Raw genomic sequence first — 27,858 nt, 5'->3', positions numbered from 1 at the left:
CAAAGCAAAATAGTAAAATATAAAGCGTAAGAAATTTGGGTGACTTTCTTTCGCTTCTCCTTGCAATCTCAATCAGACGTTCCCTTGCACCCTTGAACAGGTTGCTGCACTGTCAGCTGGATCCCAGACTCGACTGTGCGGGGGTGGAATAGACAAAGTTTTGCAGAGGCAATGCTCAATGCTTACTGAGTTTTGTCTCCTTTGGGACACTCGACGGACTCTTACGCCGCTGTTGTTGACGAGATAGTGTGAGTTCACTCGATGCGGACTAACAGTCTGGGCGCAGGCGAGTGCGTCTAGTCGGATGGAGGGATCGCCGAGATCGCAGGAATTTGTCCTGGACTTTCTCCCAAGTACCATCATACCACAACCAGAGAAGCACTAGCTATCATTCCAATGAGCTCAACTCGACTGGACAAACTGTTGAGACTGCGACGAGGTTGGACGACACTACAAGAGAAGAAGGAAGTCTGATCGTTTCATTTTGCAATCCTCTGCTCGATTCGCCTGGTTGAGATGTTTCAGCAATGGAGGCTGGCGCATGCCGAAGACACAATCTGAGTAAGACAGTGACGGCAAAATGTGAAATCCTGAACGAGAACCCAAATGACTTGCATGCGAAAGAAAAAGAATCCTCATTCGCAACACAAAGTCACTCAAACAGTGTCGCTGGCCGCAAACCCGAGCCGAGCCTATCAGGTAGTTGTCTGTCACGTAACTTCGACATGAACCGTAGATCATCGATGAGGAGCTTGACGACGCGCTCATTTTTACCCTCGCGAGCCGGACGGATCCAAGCTGAATTGCATCCTCTTCGTCTATTCCTTCTGACTGCAATTGATGCCTCTTCTTGTACCAGTTGTTGCGCGTCGTGCTCCTCTGATTGTGCTCCTCCGATATGTACAACAGTCTTTATGTTGTCAATTCTTGAGGCAGTAGTCTCGCTCTCGCTCGCTAGTCCTTTTGCTTGAGCTCCTCTTCATTGTCTTCCTTTGCTCTTTCACCTCCACTCAAACGCCTGCTCCTCATAGTTTCCGCTGTACCTTGGTAGCTCGCATGAGTTTCATTCGAATTTGACTGTCCTGCTTTGTTGTGGTGTATGTTGGCAATTGTAACACAAAGCTTTATTCATTACGAGACCAGATGGCCGAGCGGTTAAGGCGACAGACTAGAATCTCTTCTTCGAGCTCTTTATCTGTTTCTGTTTCAGAGCGCAGGTTCAAATCCTGCTCTGGTCGAACACATCTTTTGCTGCCGATGGGTAGCACCGAAGTTTCGCTTCAAGTGATTCTTTTTGCTGCTCGACACTTTCTACAATAGCTTCTTCGACTCTTTACATGTACACTAAGCTTGATCTCGTATAGAATGTCCCATGCCGTGAAAGAGGTGCGTAAGATTGGACACGCTCGATCGAGCTCGAGTTTCTCTCTCTTCCTCCACTCTCTCATCTCTACCCTCCTGACTCCCATTTTCGATCAGGCACGAGTAAGGACAAAGTAGAACAGAGAACGCTTCATAAGGCAAGGGAAACAATGACGCTGGACAGTGAGAAAACATGGGAAAGAAAGATAGAAAGTCCGAATCCTCTACAGCCTCTGGACAATTTTCTTCTTCCTCTAACATGTTCAACAGACCGGGTCACTCCTTTTCTCTTCGCCTTTGTTGCCTCGACCAGAATTCCTTCGAAATAAAACCATCCGCATCACTCCCAGGTTGCGCTTCAAAAACAACCTCTATCCCACTTTGCTCACACTCATCCATCACCCGTTCGATATCTGCAACTAAGGTTGGCGTCTCGAGGCGAGAAGGATGAAGCGGAAGATCGAGGTAACATGATACGAGCGATGTATTTTCCGATTTTCGTGATGCGGAGATGTAGTTCGAGATACTTTGGATCCGCCACGAGGAATGGTTTTGAAGCGACAAGATACGGATGTACTGAGCGGTTACGAGGGATTGCGCCGCGTCGGCCTTGTCGAGGTACATATTGGGGACATCGACCAAAATGCGAGAAGAATAGCCAGCGAAGATTCCGGATCTGAGCATTCCGTAGGCCCTGTGAGGAACACAGATAGCATCGAGTTGCGGGAGGAGCCGGGAGAGACCGGTTTGTACGAGTTCGCGAGCGTGAGATTCGCTAAAGGTATTCAGGCCGAGAGCTCGTAGTGACGGCAGAACCTCTGGAGAGAGTAGGCTTTTCATGATGGCGACCAGCGCACCGGAGTCGACAGAGAGAGAGTGAAGGCGAGTGAAAGGGCTCGAAACGGTACAGTTGAATCCAGACCCCGAGACTTGAAGGTTGACAAGCCCTGTAACGAGTGGATGACGACAGCTTCAGCAAAGCGGTCACAAACTTCAGTCACAGTTACAGACATACCGGCGAGTTGGGCTAGGGAGCGAAGATCAATCTGAGGTTGGCCGGTTCTGCTGCGCGTGATACCGAGGCTTTTAATCCCTTTCCACCTCTCAAGCTGCTCCAAGATAGAGTGACAATCCCGCCCATCCGTGAGATGGAGTTCCTTCGGTTCCGAAAGTCCATTCTTCGTCTTGGCGAGGAGCTCGAGTTGAGAGTTCGAGGCGATAAAAACGATATCGGAAAGAAGAGGTTGCGCGATAGCTCGGAACTGTCGAGAAACGAGGGAGAAGGAGCGAAGAGTTCGTTGTCGTTCAGCGTAAGTAGTTGAATGGAAGGTAGAAGGGATGGTCGACTCGATGATGTCGCGAAGGAGTTCAGGAGGGAGGGAAGAGAGAATGTCGGTCATCGCGGGGGAAAGAAAGCGGTGTGAATGAGTTACGCGGAAGATGATTCAGAATCGAGTCTGTTCTACAGTAATCCAGAGCGAGTAATGTCAGCTATCGAGGAGGGACACGCTGAGAGAGGATCGAGGGAAGATCCGATCGAATCTCGCTCAGACTCACTCCGTACAGCCCAGTCTACTCCGTATAGCTCTGAATCACTTTCTGACGATGTACTGCCTGTTCCGTCGCCGACAGAGGGATGTTCAAGGGTGCGAAAGAGAGGTTATTGATGAGAATGAATGAGCGAGGCTAGAGACCGCATGGGGCGATGAGAGCGGGCAGAGTAGATGCAGACGATTTGACTGAATGGTTCGAGAGCGGGTTGCGTGCCGTATGAGGTTTCAGAGTGGAGGATAGGAGAGAAAGAGAGGAAAGGGTGCAGTTCTCCCCTCTCCAGTCGTGACGCGGGTCGCTGATGGTTTGCTAATCTATCGCTCTGTGAACTTATCACGCTGCTGATCAAGAGGCTAGCGACTCAGCGCAAAGAGTGATACGGAATTGGGAGACACTTACGCACTTCATGGCAGCTTCTTTTCTATCGATGCGTAGGTTTTGGCTTGCGGCGCACGTGTATCAGCCCCTATGGCTCAGTGGCAGAGCGTTCGCCTAGTAAGCGAAAGGTCCATAGTTCGATCCTGTGTGGGGGCAAAACAGCAAACGAGTTGTTTCTTTTGCTCCCAATTCCTTCCCGAGATTTTGCCTTGAGTTCATACCGACATGGAACAGCACCAGTGAACGAAGGAGGGCGACGTTCTCGCGACCTGCATTCGTGTTGAGGAGGGGTGAAAGACAGTCGGCTGTCTGTGCTTCTCTCCAAAGGAGTCGCTCTCCTTTCCTCCCGACAGTCTCTTTTCGCCATCCCTCATTTACTTCGACTTCACTGTCAAAGACAATCCTCAAGCTTGAGGTCTCGAGCTAGACAGACTGCTGACAATGGAGCAGAAAGTACGCCGAGAGCGGCTCAGGAAGCGAATCATTAATCGAGACGGTCTCTGCTGTTGATCCTCTCAAGTGTGATGGATGAATGACTCGCATAGTTGCTATCCAATAGCATGTGACTCCGTACTGACACAGCAAGGGGGCAAAGAGTAAACAGCGGAATCGATAGCATTGAAACCGAAGCGAAGGGAAAAAGTTTCAATCTAACCGGGTCTTCCGCTCGACCGGAGATTGCAGTTGTCAATCCGCTATCTCTGGGCCCTCGAATAGAGCTCAATTCAAGCGTTAGAGAGCTACAAGCAGAGTTCCAACTTGAGTTTTGTCGCACCTGTTTGCGGAAGTGTATTCTAGCTAAATGTTGCTCAAACCGCATCTGAAGTTGGTCGCATGGTGTAGTTGGTCATCACGTGTCCTTAACACTCTTCGAGTTCGGACAAGGTCTCCAGTTCAAACCTGGATGTGATCATTTCCCTTTTGCCTTTCCCTTGAAGGTAAAATGGAACCTTTTTGCTTCGCTCACGTTTCTTTCGCTGAGCAGTGCGCTCTGTCTGTCTAGAGCGAAGGCGCGCGTTTATTCAGCTCTCGACCCAGATGTCTTTTTCCGCCTCGTCGCAAGTTTTCTGTTTTTCTCGCTGAAACACTCTCCAGCTCTCTCGACGAAGTCGATAGATCAACGCCTCAAGAATCGTTCTATATCTATTCCGCCTCTTCGACACTCTACTCTTTCCCTCCGTGCGAACGATCCATTCTACCGCGGCGTTTCCGACAAAAATCCCTCCAATTTCTCCCTCGTCTGCGTGCTCAGTTTCCTTGATAGTTTGAACCAATCCCTCATCTTCTCCCTCTTTTCCTTCTCCAGTGATCCCTCCTGACCTGCCTCGAGCGCTTCCTCGATTTCTCCCGTTATCGATTCTCCCGTCTCGACGATCTCATTCACAACGTTCTTGATCGCTTCCCGAATTGATTCTTCCTCCTCAATGTCTTCAACTTCTTCGAGAGCTCCTGCCAAATCGTCGGCTTTTTCGGAAAGTTGTTGAATGAGGCGAGTTAGATTCGAAAGGAAAGGGAGTGAATCAAATTTCGCCAGAAGATTCGAGGGATTCGCTGTGGATGCTTCTGTTGTTATTGTCGAGTCTGTGAGGGAGATGATTCGTTCGACGAGTGTTCGATACAGGCGTAGTAAAGTGGCGCAAGTCGAGATGATCTGTTTTTGAGATTCCGATAATTCTTCTCCCTCTTCTTCCTCTTCTTCTTCCTCCTCCTCGTCCCATTGATTCCGTTCCCTTTCTCCTTCCATCATCTGGTTAAGTTCATTCTCACAATCCCTCAATAACCTCGTCACATCCCTCCAACTTTTCCTAACCGCTTCCAATTCACTCTTCGGTAAATCCCTTTCGATGTTCTCGACGACTTTCCAGAACGTTTTGCACGAGGATAGGAGGAGTTGTCGATCTTTCGGGGTGGTCGAAGTGGGGTTTGGAGGGAGATAGGAGGTCGAAAGGGAGAGGAATGAAGAGAGGGATTCGAGCGATTCACTCAGGGCCCATCTGCGTGAGATTCGACGATCCACTTCAGCCAAAGACACATCGTTTGTTGAAGGAGATCAGAACTCACCTGATTCGTTTCCCTAACTGTCCACCTGCTTCTCGAGAAAGTTGTTCCAAAAACTTTAGTTTCTCTACTCCATCCCTGATCTTTTCGAGCGTTTGAAACGCCGCTTTCACTTCCGGAGGGTTCTTGAGTGCTAGAGTGTAATTCGTTGATTGTTTAGAGAGGAGGGAAAGGAGAGTGATGAAATCTGATCGAATTTGGGTACTGGGAGTTGAAGGAACTTCTGAGGAGCTAGAGGGCGCTGAGGCGGATTTGAGAGAGGTTAAGGTGCTGGTGATCGTGCTTAGGATCAAGGGGAGGAGAGTTTGAGAGGTCGTCATCGATTCTGAGATGAGAGAGAAGAGAGAGAGACAGGTTCCCTCGCTCCTTCACTTCACTCAACTCCGACAAGCGCCGCCAGACAGCTACTAGAAACTACTCAAAGTCAATCTGCAACCCACTCGACACAAGTAGGAAGTACTACGAAGATGTTCACAGCTTTCTTCAACTGGTTGCGATCTCTCTTCTGGTCTACTACGATGGACGTAGCTCTGATAGGCCTTCAGAACGCTGGTAAAGTAAGTCACACTCACTCCTTGCTACCTCGTCAGATTGGGATCATTCAACTCGACCTCCGAGAAACTCTCTGACCTCATCTCTCTCACTCTCTTCGCAGACTAGTCTGGTCAACGTATTAGCGAAGGGTGAATTCACGAAAGAAATGATTCCGACAGTGTGAGTCCCGAGCGTGTCAATCCGAAAGAATGAGACATATTGACGGTGTCGCTCTGACTCTCGAACAGTGGATTCAATTTGCGTAAAGTGCAGAAGGGTAACGTCGTAAGCTTTTCACGTAGTTCAGAACGTTCTTGATCACCGCGTAACTCACCTTGTGAAACTCTTCCAGACGCTGAAACTCTGGGGTTAGTTCTCCTCCAACTTCGAAAATCTCCCTCGTTTCTCATCCCTTTCCTCGTAACAGATATCGGCGGTCAACCCCGTTTCCGTTCAATGTGGGAACGTTACTGTCTCGGAGTCAGCTCAATCATCTGGGTCGTCGATTCCGCCGATCCTTCAACGTTCCCAATCGCTAGTAACGAATTATTCTCCTTACTCGATAAACCCGGATTGAAAGGGATCCCTCTACTCGTGCGTCTTTCTCTCCCTTAGCCTTCGATAGCCGAGACGAGGTATGCTAACGCGAGAGGAACGCGAACAGGTTCTCGCAAACAAGAGTGATCTCGAAGACCATGCTTCAATCAACGAAGTGATCAAAGCACTCGGGTTACAAGAGATCGTGAATCGTGAAGTTAGTTGTTATGCCGTTTCGGCAAAGAATCAAAGGAATTTGGACATTACGTTGAGTTGGTTGATGAAGAGGAGTAAATAAATAGAATCAATCTCTCTCGCTCTTTGTTCCTGTGGATGTTGCTGTCTGTTGTTCTTTCCCGTTGCTTTGTTCTTACTTACTCTTTGTAGCATTCTTACGATTTTTCTCCCATCCTTTTGTGCTGTGTAAGACTCACTCTTCCTCCTCAGAAAAGCATTTCTCGACGTTTACTCTGAATAGAGCAGTTCCGACCAAGAGCCGCGATCTCTCTCTTTACCGAAAGCAACATGCATGATGCGAAGAGAATCACTCGTTTACGTTTACAACACCCCTTCATGTGAACCCCGCTACCTCCGTCATCTATCTAGTTTTTTCTCCTCTTCTTATCTTTCTTGTCTTTCTTCCCTCCCTCCTGTTTCCCCTCTTCCGCTCCTCCAATCTTCCTCTTACTTCCTTTCGTCGAATTCGGGTTCTTGACACTAACAACGGACGAAGTACCTTGTTTCCCTCCGTTCATTTTCGCCGCTACTTGAGCTTCGGCTGCTGCCCATTCATCTTTCGATCCTCCTACTGCGTATCTACACCCGCTCACTCGAATCTTGGTCAGTCTCCATCGTCTTTCCAAAGAGAGAGCGAGGAAGCAGAACTTACTGTTTAAGATCAAGCGAATCTAAAACTTGACGTTGTTCCTCCCTCAACTGTTTCAATACCTCATTCCCTTCCTCTTCCAATTCCTTCGCGATAGCTTCCCTATTCGTTTCTTTCGTAGCTACTCCACTTGCCCCCGCCGGAGTAGACATCGTATTCGTAGCGGTACCGACGAGACGGGATGCTGATACTTCGGATTCGGTAGGGAGGGAACGACCGACATCGGCTTTGAGCAACTCTTGGAGGGATTTAGTGAGTTTACGGATTGTCTTGACGAAGAGTGCGAGGGTTTGTGCGACGGGGAGTTGAAGTTCAGACTAACGATCGAATCGAATTCGTCAGCTTTCTTCGTCCGCTTCTAACGAAAAGAGTAGTTGAGTTGAGATACTTACCTCGATATCTTCAACAGATTTACGTTGCAATCCCAAAGCGAGTAAAATCGAACTCTGAACTCCCGACAATTTCACTTCGAGAGGGAATCGTTTCGAAAAGTAAAGTCCGGCGAGAGTAGGTAACAAATCGAGTACGACGTGGTAATCGAGCATGTTGTTCGCGTAGGAATCGAGTCGTTTCAAATCGAAGGGGGAGAAGAGATCTCGAACGTCGGTTGAAACGAGAGCTAATCAAACGGATTCGAGTCAGTCAGTGGCAGGGGTTGATGAGCAGACGAGGGAAGGGACCTTACTCTTGACTTTACCGGTAGAATCTCCTGCGTTCGCAGCTTCCAACATGGTCAAAGCTGCGATTGAACCGAATTCTCTGAATTTGAACGAAAGTAACGAAATGAACCGTTTTCGGAAATCTAACCCACACTCAAATTTGGTCAGCTCAACCTCGACTCATCAGACAGAGAGAAAAGATATGTGTGAGAGAGAGAGCTTACCAACCGCGAAATCACCCAACCATCTCCCCGTCTCCTCCATATTCTTATTCAACCCTCTAATCATGACACAAGAATGTTCCCCAGTTAAATCATTCGTAGTTTGTCTCATATAGAGAGGGACGAATCCAGATCTCTTCCAGAACTTGAAGAGGAGAGGAGTGACACCGTAGGAAACTCCGAGGTAGTCGAGCGGTTCGGGAGTTCGTTCGGAGAGTCGTTGCAGGAGAGGAGGCATTTTCGAAGCGTCGCGGATAGTGATCTTGTCGGTTGAGAGGGAGGCACCCTACAATAAGACGAAATCGGGTCAGTCTCGGCAGCAAGAAGCGAGGAGAGGAAAGAAAGGGATGGATGTACCTTTTCAGTCTTTGCAACATCCTCAAAGGTCTCAACTTCCATCTCAGCAGCTACTTCATTCAAATTGAGTAATTCACCCGAATAAAACTCGTTCAATGCCGAAATCGCTCGACTACCGTATCCCATCTGAACGTAACTCCTCAATCTCTTCGTCAGTTTCCTTCTTTCCTAGTGACAAAGAAGATTGGATTCTACCTTTGCGTAATCCGGGTGAACGGCAACCCTAACGATCCTAGCTCCAGAAAGGGAAGCGAAATCGTCGTCTTGATATTGTTGAGAAATCGTCCAAGGGATTAAATCGCCTCCGGCCATTTTACCACGGGAGAGGTTGTCGAGAACGGATTGTTTCGAAATGTTACCTTCAAGAGCGACCTATCGACGAGACGAGTTAGAATGGAGGAGGAGAAAAAGTGAAGAGGGGAAAGAAAACTCACTTGAAGAACGACGAGAGGATCGGGAAGAGTGTTATCACCTTCCTTGAGAGGGGGTAACAAAACGAAAAGATGATGTCCAGGAGCATCACTCATCAATTGTAAATCGTTCGGTGAATTCTTGTAATGACTCGCGACGTAAAGGCTCATCATCCTCTGCAAGAACACCTCCGAAGCGGGATGATAACTGAACAACGTGTCCCTGTTGACGTAGAACAATTCGCAGTTCGAGGGATGAGGACAACCTTGGAGAGTCTTCTTTGAGGGGTTGATGATGGTTGCGTCGAGACAGAGTAAAGAGTTTAACCATTTTTCGATCGAATCTCCCGGAGCGTAACGAATCGGAGTTGATAACTTGATCTCTTTGAGCGAACGAACTACGTTCAAAGTTGAAGATCCTCCTCCTCCTGAAGTCGAAGTCTTCGTTTGAGCGTCATCTCCTCCTCCTCCTCCTCCTCCTCCTCCGTTGTTATTGATTCCGAGCGCAGAGGAAGGTCGAGACATTTCTCGCAATTGTTGCAAGAGTTTCAACGAGAGAGATCGTCCAGTTCCTTCGTATCCGTTGATCGTAGATGCCATGAAAACGAGGTAAGGACCTAAGAGGGATCGAACGAGAGGTAAAGGAATCGCTGCTGCTTCATCAATTACGACTAATTCGGCTTGTCCCAAGACGTGATAATCTTGTGGTTGAATGTACTGTCAGGTGATCTACCGATTCAGCGTTCCAAATTTCCCGCTGAGAGAGGAATTAGTAGAAACTGACCTGAATAGTTTGACGATGTTGACGGAAGATGTTCACTCGAACTACTGCTCCCTTCCATTCAGGATTCGTAGATTGTACGATATCATAATCCAAATGTTCCTCCCACCCCAACTTGTCGAACCCTTTAAAGATGAACTCGAAAAGCGTCTTCAAGTTCTCTGGCGAAGGGGAAGTGACGAAGATATTCGAGTAAGAATGAAGTACCGCTAAAGCGATCGATAGACCAAGGGCGGCTGATTTTCCACGTCCACGAGCGGCGGTGAGGGAAACGGTTTGAGAGAGGGATTTCGAAGTGATCGCATCCGTGAACGTCAAAATTGATTTTGCCTGATCCAGAGTCCTCGCCTCGGCAACGACTTCCCCAATCCCTTTAGTATCCTTGAGGGAATCCTTCAACGCTTTCAATTCTGCTTCTCCTTCCAATTCTCTTCTCTTCCCTTTTCCGGATGATTTCGCGACTCCGACTCCGAGATCAGGGTCGATAGGAACGATATCTTTCCCAGCGGAGATTGGGAGGACGTTCAATTCGTCATCGACGACGAGACAGGAAGGGTTTGAACCGAGAGAAAGGAGGAATCGTTCGTTGAATCGGGCGACGGGGGCAACGTCCGCTGCGACAGAGGATCGGTATCGAGAGTGAACGTCCTATCACACGCACTCGAAACGAAATGAGTCTCCTCGAGTTCAAGTCAGAGAGAGAAAGAGAGGAAGAGGACGAACCATAGTCATTCCGTAAAGATCCCTCAAACTCTTCATCCCTTGTAACAAACAAACGACAATTCCACCTCCTTCGACCGTTTCGATCGTTCTCGCCAACAAATTCGGAGTGATCGCTTCGAAATCTTGAAGAATGAGCATATTGAACGTTTGACCCAAGATCTTGTGCGTGTCTTTATAGTACCTGCACTCCTCTCGCACCTTCATCAGTATCCCGTACTTTCAGAGAAGGGAGAAGTTGAACGTACGTGTAGCGAACATCGGTAACACTAACGAATAACTCAAAAGGATCCATTTCTCCAACATCTCGATCCCCTCTCTTAACTTCCTTCTTCACTTTAGATTCCCTCTTCTTTCGGTTCGAAGTGAATCCGAGATCTTTCTTGTAACACCATAGAACGTTCGGTCGGGGATTCTTCTTTTGAGCTAATCTCGATCAAAAACGAACGAGACGAGTTTAATTTGGATCATCACTTCTCTTCTCGCGACAAAAGATTCGTCGAGGAAAGCAAAGGGAGAGGAGTGTGAGTGGGTACGTACCATCAGTAGGATTCGCTAATCCCGCGACGGATTGACTCAACAAGAAATGTAAATTAACAATCTGAGCGTGACTCTTCGCTCGATCTCCAACCATCAAGAAGAAACTCCTATGTCCCGTCAACAAGGAACTATCACGCACACAGTACTTCTCTGTCAGCTAGGAGAACGTGGAGAGAGGGAAGGGAGAGAGAGGGAGACGAACTTTGAGATGAGGGAAGGGATTCGAGAGTCGAGAGGTTTACGCTTCCCTGCGTTGGAGTAGGCTCCACTGGCGGCTGCTCCGGACATCTTGGGAGGTAGGTGGCGCTGGCTAGGGTTGAAGGAGAAGGAGAAGGGTTGATCGAAAGTTTTCCTACTGATCAAGAAAAAAAGGTCGGAGAGCTGCTGTGCTACAGTCGGGTCGCTTTGTTGGAGTAACTGAGTGGCCTTGAAGCTGCTGTGGGAGTGTGGAGCTCGAGCTGGCGAGATGGAGTGAGGTGAAAGAGTGAAGAAACTATTTCTCGCAACTTCTTCTTCAATGCTAGATGCCAAACAGTGTAAGTGAGAACGATGCGTATGTGAGATATCATGCAAGTAAAACGTATAGCTATAGTAAAAAATGATATGAGTGATACAAAATCAAACGATAAAAACCTGTCTCTCTCTTTCTATCGAATACTCCTCAAACTCCTCTTCCTGATTCTCCTCTCCCTCAATTCCCTCTCCCCTTCCTGCTCCTCCCGTATCTCCTCTTCTTGCTCCTCGTCGTCCTCATCGGTAAGGCCCGCCCTCATTCGTTCCTCCCATTCTTTCCTCATCCTCCCCAACTCTTCTCTCTCCTTCCTCAATCTCTCTAACGCATCCACCCTCCCTTCGCCTTCAGGGTCAGTAGCAGTGACGATTGGTCGACGATGTTGGAGCGCGAGATGTTGAGCTTCTTCTTCTTCGGGAGTTAGGGAAGCTTCCTCGTCTTCTGAGGCGTCGAGGAGTAGTTCTTCGAGTGCCGTCAAGGAATCCTCTGCGTCGTCGGTGCTGTCGGAGTCGGTTAGGTGGGAAGGTGGATGAGATTCGATAGAGATCGAGTCGTCTACTAAAACGTCGATGTCGTTGTCTTCCTGAGAAGAATAATGATCGTGACTTCCTCCTCCTCCTTCCGTCGCATGCTCGTCGTCATCCGCGTCTTCCTCGTCGTCGTCGTCATCGTCCTCCTCCTCCTCGAGTAGCTCATGCTCCTCGTGGCCGTCGTGATCGTGTGTCGAAGGTAATCTCGCAGGTCTGGGACGATTCTCTTCGTGGATCTCATGGAATTCAGGAGAATCTAATTCGGAAGGATCGGAAACATGAGGGAAGAGGGCTGAATCGGCTGGTGGATGATACGTGACACTATGTACTCCCATCGCCATCAGTTCCTCTTCGTTCGCGAGAGGGAGAGGGAGAGGGAGAAACAGGAGAGAACGTACTGTACTCTCTCGTCATCGAGATCCGGATCATCCGGACTAGTCCTAACGAATTCATGTCCCTCATCATGGGATGTATCTCCAATACTTTGATAAACATCCGCTGGGATCCCTTCCCCTTCCTCCATAAATCCTTTCGCAATTTCCACATTCTCCAACACCGCTGCGTTCCTTACGGCTTCTGATTCCCTCATTCGTGTCGGCTCGTTCGAGGAGATCGATAAGGGTTCCTTGTATCCGATCCCGAAAAGCGAGGAGAAGAAGAACAAGAATGACCCTCCGAAGACGAAGAAATAAAGTAAATCGTTTATTCTCTTATTCGCCCACCACGTCCCTCCTCCTCCTCCTCCTGTTGTTGCTCCTACTCTACCGAGATGATTCGGACCGATTGCCGAGGGAGTTGGATTGTGAGCGCGTTTAGAGGAAGAAGGGGAAGAAGTAGGAGAAACTGAAAGTTCAGGAGTTCCAGGATGGATTAACGAGAAATTCGAACGATGTCTCAAGTCTTTCGTCATTCGAGATTCATGATGTCCTTGTCCTTTCTTTGCGATTGAATTTGAACGACCATGAGAAGAAGTCGAGGAGGAAGAGGTCGAGGAAGGGATTTCGACTATATCGTGAGAATGAGAGTTCTGAGAGGATTGACGGGGAAAGATCCATTCTTTCATTCGACTAGAATCGGGTTTAGTTGCTGAATCCTTCGAAGGGGATGGGAGCATCGACTGGGTCGAGGAGGAGGAGAGATCAGAAGGGGAAGTTGAAGGAGTTGAGGAAGTTGAGAGAGGAGGGAGGTGGGGATCGATTTGGGTTAATAGGCGGGACATCCTCCTTCAAGCGGTTGTTGGCGTGGGCAGTGGAACGAATGAAGAGGGAGAGGGAGAAGGGAGCGAGTCGGACAAAGGGGGGGAAAGCGGAGAAAGGTGACTCTCTCTTTTGTCGCGTTAGCTTGTGGGAGGTTCGTGCGTTTTTGATTAATTTTCGAGGTTGATTGATTGCCTTGAGGATGAAGTGGAGTGAGGGAAAGGGGTGAGAAGTGCGATCTTCTAGTTTCGAAACGCGTTGAAACTCGAGCGAGGTTGACGACTCTCTCCCTCCCTCTTTCCATCTCTCTTCCGCTTCTAACGACGAGCTGGAACAGTCACGAAGAGATCAAGATGTCCCATATCATATGAACCCCCCTGCTCAGCGACTCCGAACCCCTCTCGACCGCTTCAAAGTCCTCGATCAGCTATTACAACCGAGTCCTTTCACTCTATATCCACATAAGACACCGAATGAAATAGATAGAGACGCGTCCAGCCGATGGATTGGAGCTGGACATTCAGCAGAGAGGAGGACAAAATGGAAGGAAAAGTTGATTCAACTTGAGGAAGAGAGAGGTTTGAAGGGATCAGGGAAAGGACAGAGTGTATGGATCAGACCAGACTCTGAACCGACAGCAATAGAGATCGTTACACGGGACGAGGGGAGGGAAACCGGTCCTTCGTCGACGACTCTTCCTCGAGCTCTACCTCGTCCTCGCCAGCAAACTCCCTCTCCTTCCCCTTCTCGACCCTCGACACACGACTTCCCGAAATCGACAACTAGCCCGGCTGAAACGACCCCGAATCGACGTTCTCTCGTTCCGAAATCCGTTCGATTCTCCCCTCTCCCTCTCCAACGCCGTTTTCCTCCCTCGGCACCTCCGCCTACTGCTTCGCTGGCGAGCCGTAATGATCTCGTCAAGTTCTCGACGAGGTTCCTCCCACCGGCGAGTTATGGGCTTAAACATGGTTTAGTTTTGACGATTTTGAATCCGACGAATTCGATACGAGATGGACAGGTTATTTTGAATCTGAGGAGGAACGACAGTATGAAAGGAGTAGGAGAAGCAAGAGGACTGGTATATAGGTTCGATGGCAATGGTGAAAAGGTGAGAGCGGATTCTCAACAATGAGTTCTCATTTCTGGGCTGATTGTCCCGTTTTCAAGTTCTCACTAGATTCAGGCCTTCGGCGCTCCTGTCGATGAGGAGGAGAACGCAATCGGCACTTCTCTGGAGTCGAGGCTGAATGGAAGACTTCCTCTCGCTAGTTTTGATTTCGAATCACTTTCCGCCCCTCTTCAACGCGAGGACGATGAGCTCAGGTACGAGTGTCGGAAAGCGTATAGACTGGTCAGTAAGGTCGTAGGGATCATCAGTAGTCGAACTCCTCTCGTAAGCTCCTCATTCTCAGCGTCCGCGAGCGACTTCGTTTTCCAGCGCGCCAAGCTGATCCTAATTGGATACTGGACGAACAGTCATCGATCTATCACAATCTCCCCAACCCTCGCTCGCAACTATCTCCTCCTCCGTTCAATGATGGAAACCTTCGGATCAAGCTCACTCTCTATTCCGATCTCTCAACTCACTCCGTATCTTATCGAGTCCCTCCTCCTCCTTCACTTCCTTCCCCTTCCTCTTCGAGACCCATACCCGGTCAGAGCTCTCAGTCAGAGGGGTATCTCAAATTGACGATTTCAAGGATAAGGAACGAATTCTCCATCTCCTTCACTCCCTCGACCACTTCTCCAACTTCTCCTTCTACCATATCTCTTTTGATCCCTCTCGACAACCTTATACCTCGCTTCCCATCGTCTCCGCTATTTCAACAAGGGTCCCGCTCGTCGTATCAATCAATCACGAAAGAATTTCTTGACAAAATCAAGAACCAGAACTCGAAGCATCGACTTGGCGACTCGAGGCCGCCCGCTGCTGAGATCGAGACAACCGCCGCTCTTTCGTTCGTTCTCGAGGTGTTGATCGATTGGGTCAAGAGTGGGAAGACGGGAGAAATGGTCTCCAGGATGAAACGAATGATTGCTGCAGAGGACGGCAAAGAGGTAACAGCGTACAGAGGGATTGAGGCATCGATCATCCGGATACTCGAAAGAGTCCTGAACGGTTCAAGCGCGGGGGGAGTGGAACAGGGAATGAATGAATCTTCTTCGATCAACGAGGAGGATTCGAGGAGAAGGGTCGTCGAACTTCTTCTTGCGAAATCGAAGGCATTCGGGGACGCACAGAAAGGCTCTAGTCGGAGGTTCATGGATGGATTAGGATCGATCGATCGGAGTGAAAGCAGGCGCACCGGTGTAGACGGAAGCGAGAGGGTAGAAATCGATTATGGGATCCAGTTCTCCGATGGCGAAAACCTTACGCTCCGAGCGGTCGTCGGGGACCAGACCGTAGATCGACATGGAGGAGTACGAGAGGTGCGACTACAGAGTCTCGAGGTTCAGAGGAAGGGGATCTGGTGAGCGTTCTTTCCTGTTGCTCTTTCGTGATCAGATGCAGCGAGCCTAAATGTGGTCGTAATGATGACGACAGGTATACTCTATCGGTTGACGCAGAGGAGGAACGAGGCAAGTTACCGCGGAGTTTGAAGAGGAGATTAGGACTAGTTTGTGAATTGCTTGCTCTCTTCTGAGACTCGAGACCTCTAGCTTGATGCAACACACTCGCATTACCCTCTCGATCGAGTCTGAGAGAACTGGGTTTCGAGACGAGGAAAGAGAGATTACGGAATTCTGTGTTCCTTTTTTCAGTCAGATACGAGCTCAACAGCTCCATCATGTCCAGCAAATATACAGTGACTCGTTTGTTGTCCTTCTAGATCCGCAAAGTGACTACTTGATTCGTTTTCTTCCTTTCCGTTTCATTCCTCTTTTCCAGATTAACTAAATCCTGCTCTACATGAATTCTCGCACGCATCGATATCAGCGACCACGATTCATATCGGGCAAGGTAGCATGACGAGAGAGAGAGAAGGGAGAGACTTACCGATTGACCAAACGTGAGCTTTCAAATTGATCAAATCTAAATGTTGACTCTCTGACAACTTCTTATACTCATTCCTGAACGAATCTAATTGTTTCGAAGATACTTGAGTCGATTCGAGTGATCTTAGTCGGGATTCGAGGAGAGAGATACGGTCTAATTGAGAAGAGATCTGAGACGAGGTTTCCAAGCGTGAGTGCTCATTCTTCAACTGAAACTGGACCTCTCTCGACGGAGGCAGGGAGGCAAGGAGATGGGGAAATAGGAGGACGTACAAGGGAGGTGGAGCTTTCGAGGTTCTTTACCGATTCGACGAGTTGTTTCGAAGCTTTCTCGTAATCCGATAATAACAAATAATATCCATACCCTCCCAATGTCGTCAATCCCAATAGGAACCCAATCAACCTATCTCACTCATTCGAATCGTCAGCAGGAGACAGAGAGAGGAAGGAGAGAGAGAAGGAGACTGACCCTCCTCGAAATGCTCCAACGGGTTGTTTGACTATCGGAGTCGGAGGAGCTTCTGTTATGAGCGGAGGTGGAGGAGGTGGGAGATCTGTTGTTGTTAGAGGTGGTTCACAGGCAACGACAGGAGAGGAAGGAAGAGTTGTTGATGAGGAGGTCGAAGAAGGAGGAGGGGGAACTGTCGAGATTGATCGAGTTGCTCGGAGGACGATCGGTGTCCGTGATAACAGTGTTCTAGAGAGCATTTCCGAATAGCTATAATGGAGAATGAGAGAGAGACTCTCGTGACGAGCTCTCTCAGTTTCATCTCTCTTGCTCTCTCCTTCCTCTCACCCGACCTCTACTAGTCGCAGGGATGCCTGCACCTATTCGTCTACCCGGCGCAACATCCCGCTCGGCAACCTCTCAACTAATCTCTCGATTCCAACGAATTCGCGGTTATTCCGACTTGTCTAAACTCGTCTGGTTCTCCCTCCCTCTCACTCCCTCTCTACCACTCCGAATCCGTCCTTTCTTCCTCTTGACAACTTTCCTCACTCTCGTCCTCCTCTCCCTCCTCGGATTTCATCCAACTCTCGCGAATCGTTTAGCTCCCCCATCAGTTCCCTTCTCCGACAAGGTTCTACACTCCGTGTGTTTTGGAATCGCGACAATGGGGTTCTATAGGATTTGGAAAGTGAATGATGAGGCGAGGAAAGCTTGGGTTGGTTGGAGATTGTGGAATGAGTTGATCACTTTCGGGGTTTGCTGTATCAGTACGTTCACTCCCTTCTCCTCCTCCTTTCTCTCTGCCATCAACGCTGACCTCGATTTGAACCTGCTGCAGTCGGAGGAATCTTCTCGGAATTCGTTCAATCGTTGTTACCTTACAAAACCTTCCAATTCGGAGACGTTTTCGCGAACTTATTGGGATCGGGATTAGCACTTTGGTGGAGTTGGAAAAGAGCTAGGGAGGATAGGAGGGAGAAGGAACTGAGGAGATTGTATACGAGGATGGATCATCTTGATGAGGAGGAGGAGAATTCAGATCTCGAGGAGGAGGACGAGGCTCAAGAGCCGCTTAATTCGAGTGGAAGAGGGACGGGAGGTGCGAGGGAGAGGGAAATGGAGGAAGGAAGAGGAGGAACCACGTCGTCATCGTCGGCGACAACGAGGAATCAGAAGAGACAGCAAGATAATCCTTGGGATGATGGGGACGAAATCTTGGAGGAAGAGGATGGGAGAGAGATCTTTGGATTGGGAGGAGACGACGATGAGGATGACTTTCATCAGTCACAGACGCTTAGACGGAAGTAGCTGTATCGGTTTTGCTTTCTTGTAAACTATTACTGTTTCGTTTCATCGCACGACTCGGAACTTCGGCTCTTGTCTGATTACGTTGTCTGCTGATGGTCTCTCAGTTGCGTCTTATTTCGCACGAGCCCTCGAGAGGAGAAGGGCTGCAGTAAGGCGTTCAAGCTCGAGCTCCAACAGAGAAACGCATCTCGCTCTATTCCGTACGAGCTTGCAACAGAGCAATAACCGGACAATGTCTCATGTGCTGCGTGCGCCTTGGGAGAATCAGCGAGGCAAAAAAAAGGACCTTTTTCGGCCAAATACACACCGGACTTTCGTCGACGCAGTGCATCTCGCAACAAAAGATACTGATCACATCCAGGTTTGAACTGGAGACCTTGTCCGAACTCGAAGAGTGTTAAGGACACGTGATGACCAACTACACCATGCGACCAACTTTGGTTGTCGGTTCAGCCAAAAAAGGACAATATATTAGATTTACGTTTCGAGCGAAACAGAACCAATTTCAACCCTTTGCGGGTGTCACCTGTCTTGAGCTCTTCTCGCGAGTCAGAGGTAGTTGTCTTCCACCAGAGAGCCACCGAGAAGTGCAAAGAGCCAGGTCACTGGGGAACTTCCCCTCTTGCTTTCATTCCTTTCCAATCTTGCGATGCGTGCGTGTTTCTCTTTCTTCCTCTCCCTTCCTCTTGCCGTGTCACGACAGCGTCACACGGTATGAGCTAGTGATCAGGAGAGTCATATACCCCTCACGCTTGAGAGGATGATCAAAGGAGACCTCGAAGAGCTAGAAGCGATGATTCGCTTCCTCATCCATCATTTTGCACTCTTTCTCCTCTGTTAGCGGCATTCCGTTGAGCTCGAGATTTCAAGCTTGTGGAGTGTCTTTACGAAACGAAAAAGATGTCGTGAACGAGGAGTGTTCGTTGCGAGGAAAGGAGAGCGACTCCTTTGGAGAGAAGCACAGACAGCTCTCGCTCCTTCTCAATACATTCACAGGTCGCGGAAAGGGTTGCCCTGGCTCGCTCGACGGTGCTGTCAAGTTGGTATGCGCTCGAGGCAAAACCTAACGAAAGAGTCGGGAGTAAAAGAAACAACTCGTTTGCTGTTCTGCCCCCACACAGGATCGAACTATGGACCTTTCGCTTACTAGGCGAACGCTCTGCCACTGAGCCATAGGGGCTTATGCACGTGTGCCGAAAGCAAAACCTTACAGATCAGTGAGATCTTACAAAGGGAAAGTCTCTCCCAATTCCGTATCACTTCTTGCGCTGAGTCGCTAGCCCCTTGATCAGCAGCGTGATAGGTTCACGGAGCGATAGATTAGCGGAACACCAGCGAGCCGAGGGACGTCTGAAGAGGGGGGAAATGCACTCTTTCCTCTCTCTCCTCCTACCTCTCACCTCACACCTCCTTCAGCCGCCGATTCGCGTCTGAACGTTTCAGTCAACTCGTTAGCATCTACTTTGCCAGCTCCCAACGTCCCGCGCGGCCTCTAGCGTCGCTCATTCGGTTTCATCAATAACTTCTCTTTCGAGCCCTCGAACGTCCGTCGGCCGGCGAAGGAACAGGCAGCGCTTAGTCAGAAGGTTACTTGGAGATCTGTTGAATACACCGAGCTCAGCCTGAGTGAGTTTGAGAACGGATCTTCCCTCAATCCATTCTCAACCTGTTACTCTGCACTAGCTAACTCTACTTGCCTTCGAGTTGAATAGACTCGACCCTGAACCATCCTCCGAACAACAACTACACGCCGCTTCCTTTCCCCCGCGATGACCGACATTCTCTCTTCCCTTCCTCCCGAACTCCTTCGCGACATCATCGAGTCGACCATCCCTTCTACCTTCCATTCAACCACTTACAATGAACGAGAACGAACTCTTCACTCCCTTGCGCGCTCGTATCGCAAAGATTTCGAGCGATCGCGCAACCTCTTCTTTTCCAAATCGTCTGGATCAAATCGAATACTCAACTAATTCGCCTGGCTGCGCTAGAGAACAAGCCTTTCAGTACCAAAGAAGTTCATGTCGGGTACACTGGTGACGCTATTGCTCCAGATTCAATCAAGGAGCTCTTGAAGAGATGGAAAGGTCTCGGAAGTCTCGCCCTGAATCCGTATACCGCATGGGAAAGAACGTCGAATATTGGCGAAATCCTGGTCGATCCTTCCAGTGAGTATACATCTGGACTACAATTGCGAGTGGTCGAAGCTCTACTAAAGCTTCCCTCTCTGGAGCTCATCAACCTTCAGCTCGTTGCGCCTACTTTCACTTGCGACACTCTTGGCCCTTTCACCTCCCTTCGCTCTCTCGTAATTGATATCCGAGCGCTTCAATCTGCTGCAGAGCACCTGTTGGATCCAGCGTTCCTCCCCGCACTTCGAGTTCTCGGACTCGTGCTGTGCAACACTACGCCAATGCCAAGTTTCGACCAAATGGATCTCGACCTCTCTCGATTGCTCCGACAACTCGACGCTGGGCTCAATTGCAGCACAGCCTCGTTGGACAGCTTTTGAAGAGATGGAAAGGTCTCGAAAGTCTTTATCTCGTCTGGAACTCCATTGAAGTTGAAGCCCTGGCTGAGCCTTCGAGTAAGTCTAAGCTTGAACCTGGCTGTGAGCGGTGGCAACTTTGCTGAAGCTTTTGTCAACGTCTTTTCCCCAGAGCTAATCAACCTTCAAGTTTTTGAGGCTGGTACCAAGTTCACCGAATTCAGCTCGTTCACTTCCCTTAGTTCTCTCACTCTCGATCTCCAATCGTTATCCTCCATTGGAGGACATCTATCGGATCCAAAAACTCTGCCGTCACTTCGAGCTCTCGGACTTGTATGGATGGATAGCAAGGAGACGCCTGACCTTGAGCAAATCGACCTCTCTCGACTGCTCAAACAGATTGACGCTATCTGCGTCGATCAATGGGTCTACAGACTCGCGAAAGACCGACTCTTCCCCGAGCATTCTTCTCGAATCTTGGTCGACGTCTACGATTTCTCGCTCGAGGTACCGGACAAGATTCAGTCCCTCGCATCCGCTCAACACATCCGTATCAAGATCTACCATGGGCGCCAACACGCTATCTAACAAATCACCAAGCTCCTCTCTACCCTTCAAAATTCGAAAACTTTTCCGATCAAGTCGCTTTACCTCGATCCCTTGCTTCACCCCTCCAAATTTGAAAGCGAACCTCCGCAATTGGCAATCGAGATGAATCGAGTCATTGAGGAGTGTCAGCGACGTGGAATCGAAATAGTTTTCGAGCAGGAACCCAAATACACTCAGGACGCCTTTATCTCGCAAGAATTCTGGTCGAGGCAAAGAGGAAGAAGGGAGAGGGAGTAAACAAGTCTGTACAATACTAGGGACGGCTTGGTGCAGGAGGCTGTAGAGGATTTGGACTTTCGATCTCTCTTTTCCCGTTCTTTTTGACTGTCCAGCGTCATTGTTTCCCTTGCCTTATGAAGCGTTCTCTGTTCTACTTTGTCCTTACTCGTGCCTGATCAAAAATGGGAGCAAGGAGGGTAGAGATGAGAGAGTGGAGGAAGAGAGAGAAACTCGAGCTCGATCGAGCGTGTTCAGCCTTACGCACCTCTTTCAAGGCACAGCAGCACGGCATGGGTCATTCCATACGGAATCAAGCTTAGTGTAGATGCGAACGGTGGAAGAAGCGATTGTAGAGAGTGTCGAGCAGCAAAAAGAGTCACTTGAAGCGAAACTTCGGTGCCACCCATCGGCAGCAAAAGATGTGTTCGACCAGAGCAGGATTTGAACCTGCGCTCTGAAACAGAAACAGATAAAGAGCTCGTAGAAGAGATTCTAGTCTGTCGCCTTAACCGCTCGGCCATCTGGTCTAGTGGTTCATACAATCTCGCTTGAAAACAACATACATGATCCGCTTAATAGCTTGAAGTGTTTAACACTTGCAGAGAGGAGCTCTTCACACTCTATCTTGCTGAAGCGAGAGACCACATACAAGGAGTCAAGCCAGCGAAAGACTGAAGAAGAAAGAACAAACTCTCGTCCAGTCGCGAAATTTCTCGATTTTTTGCAACTTCAAATCGCTTCGCTCCCTTTATCTCCTCTCTCTCCACGACTTCCTCACCAACAACCAACATACGACACTACAGCCAAGATGCCTAACCCAGCAATTACGAACCTTATGGTCTCCCTTGGAGCTATGCAAGTGAGTCCTTGTCGCTTCTCTCGACCGATTGAAAGGGACACGAGGTCGATTAGCCGAGAATCACGCCTTCAACTCTAGACGCTCCTATTTGCACGGAAGGGAAGGCTGTTGGGAGTCGATCGAGGCATCAGAGCCACGCTGGGAACGGCTAGAAGAAAAGGGAAAGACAGAGATGGCGAGGTTTGGTGGACCACATCTCTCTCGCTCATCTCGTCTCTGAGAACCTCCGAGACCGATCAGAACGATCACAAAGCAACTCGTTGACTCCTAGATCAAGCCGCTGACCCGTTCTTCCGTGTTGATTTCGTAGATCGCTCGCAAGATTGATTTCGAAGACCCCCAAGTCCTCCTCTACGTTCGATGCCTCTACGTTGGAGCTCAGTTACTGTCTCTCGGTGTTTACTACTATGCTACTCTCAAGGTACGTCCCCTCGTGTTTCATTTCCGAACGAATGAGAGAGGAAAATCGGATCGCTGACCCCGACTACCGTGTGACTCGAATGAGTACAGATTAAGCAGAAGAACGATTTGAAAGTGTTGAAATACACTGAGCCGGCAAAACCTATGGTCAGTTCTCATTCACTTCTGCCTCGCGTTCTCCCTACGTCGAGTTTTCGCTAAATCCCGTCATCGACTCTTTTCTTCGAGTAGGGCGGAGATGGACCCACTACCGTTACGACGACAGTACGAGATTATGATCTCTCTCAAGCTTCTTCGGCCGTTCGTTCCGTTCTAGTCGGTTGCGCATTCGTTAGTCCCCCTTCCTCTCTCCCTTCTCCCTTCTCCCTCCTCTCGTTCCTCTCTCCCAAGATTCGCGAGCTGATCCGTATGAGATGGTGTGGTAGATGGCATTCATGCACCTTTACATGAAATACACTCAACCTTTGTTCATTCAAGGAATTATGCCTCTCAAATCCCTCTTCGATTCAAAGGTACGTCCCTCTCTCTGTTCATTCGTTTGTCGGAAGCAAGCAATATTAATGTACAAGCGAGTTGAGGTACAGATCTTGAAGATTCATCTGTTCGGACAACCAGCAACGGGAGACTTGAAGAGACCTTTTGAAGCCCCGGCAGGAATGTTTGGAACTCCTGCTGCTTCTTCGTCGAATGAGACGACGGAGACTCCGGCGGTTGAGGCGAAGAAGGAGGCGAAGAAGGACAAGTAAACGAAGAGGAAATTGAGTAGTGGAGGAAGAAGAAGGGGAGAGGAGCACGTAGAGAGGTAGCGATAAGCATTTTTTCAAAAAAACCGTAATATTCTCTTTCGTTCGTAATAATCCGACCTGAGGAGGTCTCTTGACTTGCGCGCTAGCTGAAGCTACGGCGATACAACCTGGTGCTTTCTCCCTCAATCTCTCGATCTCTCGCGCTTTCGTTTCGACTCGATCCCGTTTGCCCTCAGGCAAGAAGCATGGCGAAAAACCACTTCTCGTATCAATTACATACAACAACAATCAAAAGTAAACAGTAACAGGAAACCCTGACCCTCCCAACTAACTAGACTAGGCTTAGCGTCTATACAATTCCCCAACCAGTGCTCCCAATCCACTCTCCATCAACCTCTCTTTCCCTCCCTCTCTTCTTCTCCCATCTGCGCCCATCTCCATCCTTCTCTCCTCGTGCACTCGACGATCTTCCTCTTCTTCTTCTTCGACTACGAGGCCAAACGGTTCTTCCTCTGTCATCGCAACGAAACTTTCCCCGTCTAAATGAGACTCTTCTTCGATTCTCCCCGTTCCATGCTTCCCATTCCCTCCTCCTCTTCGAGATGTCGTTGTCGAGGCGTGAAGTAGAGTACTGCGTTGAAAAGCTCGATCATATAATCGAGATTTTTCCGCTGCTCGTCGATGCCGTAAAGCGAGATTCGATGATTCTTCTCGAGATTGAGGGTATCTCGCATTCGAGTTGGACCTCGTCGGAGGTGGAGACTTGAGTAGTGAGTGCTGTTGGTGTTGCTGATGAGGTAGATGAATTGCCGAAGGAAGTAGAGGAGGTTGATGATGATCGGTCGAAAGCATTTGGGAGAGGAAGAGAGATTGTGCTTCGTCTCGTGGTTGCCAATCCGGATTCGACTGTACGAAGCGATCACCTCATCGTCAGCGGTCAATAGGAGAGAAATGAGATGAACGAGGAGGACGCACGACTGCGAAATTTAATAAACTTTTCTCCATTTTGTTCTCCATTTGACGGAAACGATGAGGAGCGAGCGATGAGGTTTGTCGACTACGAGGATCGATTCGCTTGTTTGCGGTAGGGTTTGCAGTATTCGAAGGCTGTGTAGATGAAACGTCAGGACAATTTCTTTGCCGTACAAGTTTTGAATGTGAGGGCAAGGAGAACTGACTCGTCTAGCTCCATCGTTCTTCAGATCAAACACCTACCATGCCAATCAAAATGAGTCAGTCGAGGGTCTCAGTACGAAAGAAAGTTCGGGTAGAGGAAACTCACAGCGTAACTACAAACTCTTCCTAATCCCTCAACTTCAATCGTGAATTCTCTGAAGAAATCCACGACGTTCCCAGCACAATTCGGTAAAGTAAAGATGAGGATCAACGGTGTCAACAACACCGAAGACAGTTCTTGTAGAAAGAGTAGAGGTTTAGGAGGGAACAGAGGAGCAAAAGATTGATGAACCTGTACCAACTCAAAAGCCTTTAGTTCTCGTTCTAATCGATCTGGAAGGAAGTGAGAACGTACAGAATAAGCATGTAATTTCCCTTCCCATTCCTCTGGACAATATCTCGCCAATTCGACAATCTCTCTCATCAATTCCCCCGGTTCTTCTCTACCTCTCATTCCAGCTTGTCCTCCTCCCCCTTCTTCTCTATTCGGATTCATCCCCCTCGCGACGGCTACGATTCCACCGAGGATTCCGATCCAGAAGAGAACGGTTCGACCCGGGGTCACTTCGAAATGGAGGAAAGCGTCGGGGTCGAGGATTGAAAAGACGATTAAAACTGCTGCGAATGAACCGGCTAGGAACGCGATGAAACGGGAAACGAGAGCGGTCTTGGCGCGAGGGTAGGAGGAGAGGTACAGGTTGGCCAAAGGGCGGATCGTGGAGAGTCGGAGAAGGAATTCGTGTTCGAGTTCGTTGAAGGATCGGAATTTGTAAATCGCGAGAGGGGTGAATTGGCGCGAAGAAAGTGTAGAAGGGTTCTTGTGATACTCCTGGTGAAGACGACGAGGTGAGTTGGAGCGAGTAGAGAGGAGAGAGAGACGGGACGTCCCTCGAAATAGCGAAAAAAAGAATAGATGAGTAAATAAACGACGATAAACGGTGCGAACACTGCATTCAATAAACCAACTAGGATGAATCGATTCCTCAACCTGTTCCATTCTCTCGTCAGTCGCATTCACCTCCTCGTCAAGAAAAGAGAGTCAATTTTACGCTTTGATCAATTCCTCTCTCTTCTTCTCTTTCAAAACCATTTCCCTAACTCTCCCTTTCTCATCAAACCCAAACCCCAAAACAGTCCATTTCAAATTCCATTCCAGCGCTTTCGTCAACCATCCCTGTCCGAATCTTCCATCCTTCCCTAAATATTTCCGAACGATTCCGATTTGAGGGAGAGGGAGGGAGAAATCGAGAGTTGAAGGAGCGTTCAAGAGGGCGATGAGATAGTTTTGGGAACGCATTATACGGTTCGCGACGGAGTGGGCGTCGAGGGTTTCGGAAGAATCGCGCGAAGTGGAATTGGAGGAAAGAGAGGACGGGTGAGTTGAACGAAGGTGAGCGAGTCGATTCACGATCGAACTCCATGGAATCGATTGAATATCATCCTATTCGACATCGGATATACTACATCAGTTTCACTGAATGAAGTCGAAGAAACGACGACGAACCTCTGGTACTTCGAGTAATTCGGTATAAAACTCGTGCATCTCCCACAATTTCCTGACTTCTAACCCGAATTCCGCTACTCTCCACGCATAAAACCCGACGAACAGAACGAACGCGAGGAAACTGAATCCCGATAACCTGCACGCGATCCGCTCAATTCGCAAAATCAGTTCTCAATCCGCTCGCTCGGGAAGCGGAAGGAGAAAAAGGGATGGGATGAGTGTGACGTACCGACTAACGCATTTCTCGACAACTGCGTTTGATAATCGTTCAGCTTTCCATAATTTCTTGTAATCGACGCAACTTGACAAAAAAGTAGAGAATCCAATCACCCATCCTACCGTTCTATCGTGTGCGCTCTCTCATCTCATCAGTAACCCCTCACTCGTCTGAAGTCAGAGAGAGGGAGGGGAACGTACAGGAGATTCAAAACTCGTTCGAGTACGATGGTCCAAATCCCTTTACCTAAATAATATCGATAAACCCTCTCCAAAAAACCATCTAAATCTTCCACGTTGATCCAATTCCACAAAGCCCTTTCTCGAGCATTCATCTGATTCTTCACTGAGGAGGGTCTCTTGCGAGGTCGAGGTCGAGGGGAATGACCGAGAGAGGATGAGGAGGAGTCACGAGAACGGGAAAGTGGGTTCGACGAGGCAGCTGAGGAGGGAGAGAGTATAGCGGGATGTGCGAGACGATGAGATGAGCGAGGAGGTTTACGAGAGGGATCGAGAGACGAAGGAGAGAGATGAGAAGTAGAGGAAAGGAGCGGGATTCGAGTCGTGAAATCAGGGGGGAGATCATCTTCTTCTTCTTCCTCCTCTTCTTCGTCGTCTTGCTGAGAGTAAGGGTCATCCGTTGTATCTGAACGACTACGACGTCCTGCTGGAGGAGAGATCGATGACCGTGCAGCAGAATCAGCGAGTCTGCAAATGAACAAGAAAAATAGTTTTTCTCGTCAGCTCAAACAAGAGACCGAAAACTAAATCTCTTTCCTTCACGTACCCAGGATTCCTTATCGTCGTCTGTCCCTGCACTGACTCGCTCCCGTTCAACTCCTCTCGCTCTTGTCGACCTGTCTGCGAAGTCCCAAACCTTTCGTCCCCTCCTTCGGCTCGACTCGTCTCACTCGGACTCTGGCTCTGATAAGTAGTCCCACCTAATAATCCCATTAAACTCTTACTCCCAATCATTCCTACACCCTTCTCCCTGTCCCTCTCCCGAGAGCTTAACGTAGTCGCGATAGTGGGGGTTTCTTCACCTCCTCCTCCTCCGTCTGCGCGCTGGTGAGAATGATGAGATGGTTGATCTAGATCATTATGGAATGGATCCTCTTGCCCTATTTCCTCCTGTTCCTCGTGGATCGCGTAAGGATCATCTGATTCGAGTTGATGATTCGGAATCGAACTCGTCGGAGGAGGAGGGAGGGCAGTCGATTCAGTCGCGAACGGGTCTACTACTTCCTCAGTATCAGTATGAGCTGCATCAGCCTCACTCGCAGGCCGAGTCGTTGAAGAAGGGGAAGGACGAGAGGAGGAATGCTGATGATGATGATGAGTTCGTTCGTTGGATTGATCTTGATCTATTGATGCGTAGATTGAAGTAGATGGTAGGAAGATGGAAGATAGGGTCTGACTAAAGGGCATGCGGTTGGGTTGTCGTATCGAGGTGAGAGAGGAGGAAAGGGGAGAGAGCGTGCAAGTGGTGCCCCGAAAGAGTCAGATTCGCAAGGAACGACTCTGAAACTGTTGCCAGCCAGGCTTGAAATGGTAAGTGAAAGTATAGATACAACGATACGCAGGCGAGCGAACAATTTGGGAGCAGCGAAGAAAATTGAGAAACTGAGCTC

General features: G+C 49.0%; 11 protein-coding genes across 11 annotated transcripts; 5 read left to right on the top strand and 6 right to left on the bottom strand.

Annotated features, from left to right (window-relative positions):
* Positions 1-1,753: 1,753 nt before the first annotated feature.
* On the bottom strand, positions 1,754-2,762 carry JCM6883_006267 (uncharacterized protein; the record flags this gene model as incomplete). Its single annotated transcript, XM_076634511.1, has 3 exons — positions 1,754-1,888; positions 1,951-2,309; positions 2,378-2,762. 3 exons carry the CDS (start codon positions 2,760-2,762, stop codon positions 1,754-1,756), a joined length of 879 nt encoding a protein of 292 aa, XP_076485508.1.
* Positions 2,763-4,486: 1,724 nt separating this feature from the next.
* JCM6883_006266 (uncharacterized protein) lies at positions 4,487-5,669 on the bottom strand (the record flags this gene model as incomplete). Its single annotated transcript, XM_076634510.1, has 2 exons — positions 4,487-5,285; positions 5,353-5,669. The coding sequence occupies 2 exons, from the start codon at positions 5,667-5,669 to the stop codon at positions 4,487-4,489; spliced, it is 1,116 nt and encodes a 371-aa protein (XP_076485507.1).
* A 147-nt stretch (positions 5,670-5,816) lies between these two features.
* Positions 5,817-6,718, top strand: JCM6883_006265 (ADP-ribosylation factor-like protein; the record flags this gene model as incomplete). Its single annotated transcript, XM_076634509.1, has 6 exons — positions 5,817-5,906; positions 6,005-6,063; positions 6,132-6,168; positions 6,236-6,251; positions 6,311-6,477; positions 6,548-6,718. The coding sequence occupies 6 exons, from the start codon at positions 5,817-5,819 to the stop codon at positions 6,716-6,718; spliced, it is 540 nt and encodes a 179-aa protein (XP_076485506.1).
* Positions 6,719-7,022: 304 nt separating this feature from the next.
* On the bottom strand, positions 7,023-11,282 carry KRE33 (ribosome biosynthesis protein KRE33; the record flags this gene model as incomplete). The annotated part of the gene is made up of 13 exons (XM_076634508.1): positions 7,023-7,236; positions 7,310-7,623; positions 7,699-7,925; positions 7,992-8,108; positions 8,190-8,472; positions 8,544-8,669; positions 8,739-8,915; positions 8,978-9,670; positions 9,738-10,382; positions 10,458-10,638; positions 10,703-10,880; positions 10,995-11,122; positions 11,197-11,282. The coding sequence occupies 13 exons, from the start codon at positions 11,280-11,282 to the stop codon at positions 7,023-7,025; spliced, it is 3,369 nt and encodes a 1,122-aa protein (XP_076485505.1).
* Positions 11,283-11,641: 359 nt separating this feature from the next.
* Positions 11,642-13,254, bottom strand: JCM6883_006263 (uncharacterized protein; the record flags this gene model as incomplete). Its single annotated transcript, XM_076634507.1, has 2 exons — positions 11,642-12,356; positions 12,434-13,254. The coding sequence occupies 2 exons, from the start codon at positions 13,252-13,254 to the stop codon at positions 11,642-11,644; spliced, it is 1,536 nt and encodes a 511-aa protein (XP_076485504.1).
* A 344-nt stretch (positions 13,255-13,598) lies between these two features.
* JCM6883_006262 (uncharacterized protein) lies at positions 13,599-15,879 on the top strand (the record flags this gene model as incomplete). The annotated part of the gene is made up of 4 exons (XM_076634506.1): positions 13,599-14,342; positions 14,412-14,627; positions 14,711-15,705; positions 15,780-15,879. The coding sequence occupies 4 exons, from the start codon at positions 13,599-13,601 to the stop codon at positions 15,877-15,879; spliced, it is 2,055 nt and encodes a 684-aa protein (XP_076485503.1).
* Positions 15,880-16,061: 182 nt separating this feature from the next.
* Positions 16,062-16,939, bottom strand: JCM6883_006261 (uncharacterized protein; the record flags this gene model as incomplete). The annotated part of the gene is made up of 4 exons (XM_076634505.1): positions 16,062-16,141; positions 16,233-16,401; positions 16,505-16,634; positions 16,701-16,939. The coding sequence occupies 4 exons, from the start codon at positions 16,937-16,939 to the stop codon at positions 16,062-16,064; spliced, it is 618 nt and encodes a 205-aa protein (XP_076485502.1).
* A 110-nt stretch (positions 16,940-17,049) lies between these two features.
* Positions 17,050-17,990, top strand: JCM6883_006260 (uncharacterized protein; the record flags this gene model as incomplete). The annotated part of the gene is made up of 2 exons (XM_076634504.1): positions 17,050-17,449; positions 17,521-17,990. The coding sequence occupies 2 exons, from the start codon at positions 17,050-17,052 to the stop codon at positions 17,988-17,990; spliced, it is 870 nt and encodes a 289-aa protein (XP_076485501.1).
* A 2,121-nt stretch (positions 17,991-20,111) lies between these two features.
* Positions 20,112-21,066, top strand: JCM6883_006259 (uncharacterized protein; the record flags this gene model as incomplete). Its single annotated transcript, XM_076634503.1, has 3 exons — positions 20,112-20,158; positions 20,333-20,577; positions 20,651-21,066. The coding sequence occupies 3 exons, from the start codon at positions 20,112-20,114 to the stop codon at positions 21,064-21,066; spliced, it is 708 nt and encodes a 235-aa protein (XP_076485500.1).
* A 1,048-nt stretch (positions 21,067-22,114) lies between these two features.
* On the top strand, positions 22,115-23,331 carry SND3 (Snd3p; the record flags this gene model as incomplete). The annotated part of the gene is made up of 6 exons (XM_076634502.1): positions 22,115-22,165; positions 22,476-22,586; positions 22,676-22,732; positions 22,817-22,915; positions 23,011-23,097; positions 23,170-23,331. 6 exons carry the CDS (start codon positions 22,115-22,117, stop codon positions 23,329-23,331), a joined length of 567 nt encoding a protein of 188 aa, XP_076485499.1.
* A 342-nt stretch (positions 23,332-23,673) lies between these two features.
* ATG9 (autophagy protein ATG9) lies at positions 23,674-27,655 on the bottom strand (the record flags this gene model as incomplete). The annotated part of the gene is made up of 11 exons (XM_076634501.1): positions 23,674-24,237; positions 24,307-24,438; positions 24,510-24,542; positions 24,614-24,799; positions 24,863-25,336; positions 25,387-25,495; positions 25,557-25,948; positions 26,012-26,147; positions 26,241-26,354; positions 26,429-26,935; positions 27,015-27,655. The coding sequence occupies 11 exons, from the start codon at positions 27,653-27,655 to the stop codon at positions 23,674-23,676; spliced, it is 3,288 nt and encodes a 1,095-aa protein (XP_076485498.1).
* Positions 27,656-27,858: the final 203 nt, after the last annotated feature.

The sequence above is a fragment of the Sporobolomyces salmoneus genome (assembly GCF_050403485.1).
Source record: "Sporobolomyces salmoneus JCM6883 DNA, S_salmoneus_JCM6883_v1_ctg62, whole genome shotgun sequence".
Lineage (NCBI taxonomy): Eukaryota > Fungi > Basidiomycota > Microbotryomycetes > Sporidiobolales > Sporidiobolaceae > Sporobolomyces > Sporobolomyces salmoneus.
This window is presented reverse-complemented; position numbering and strand designations above follow the sequence as displayed.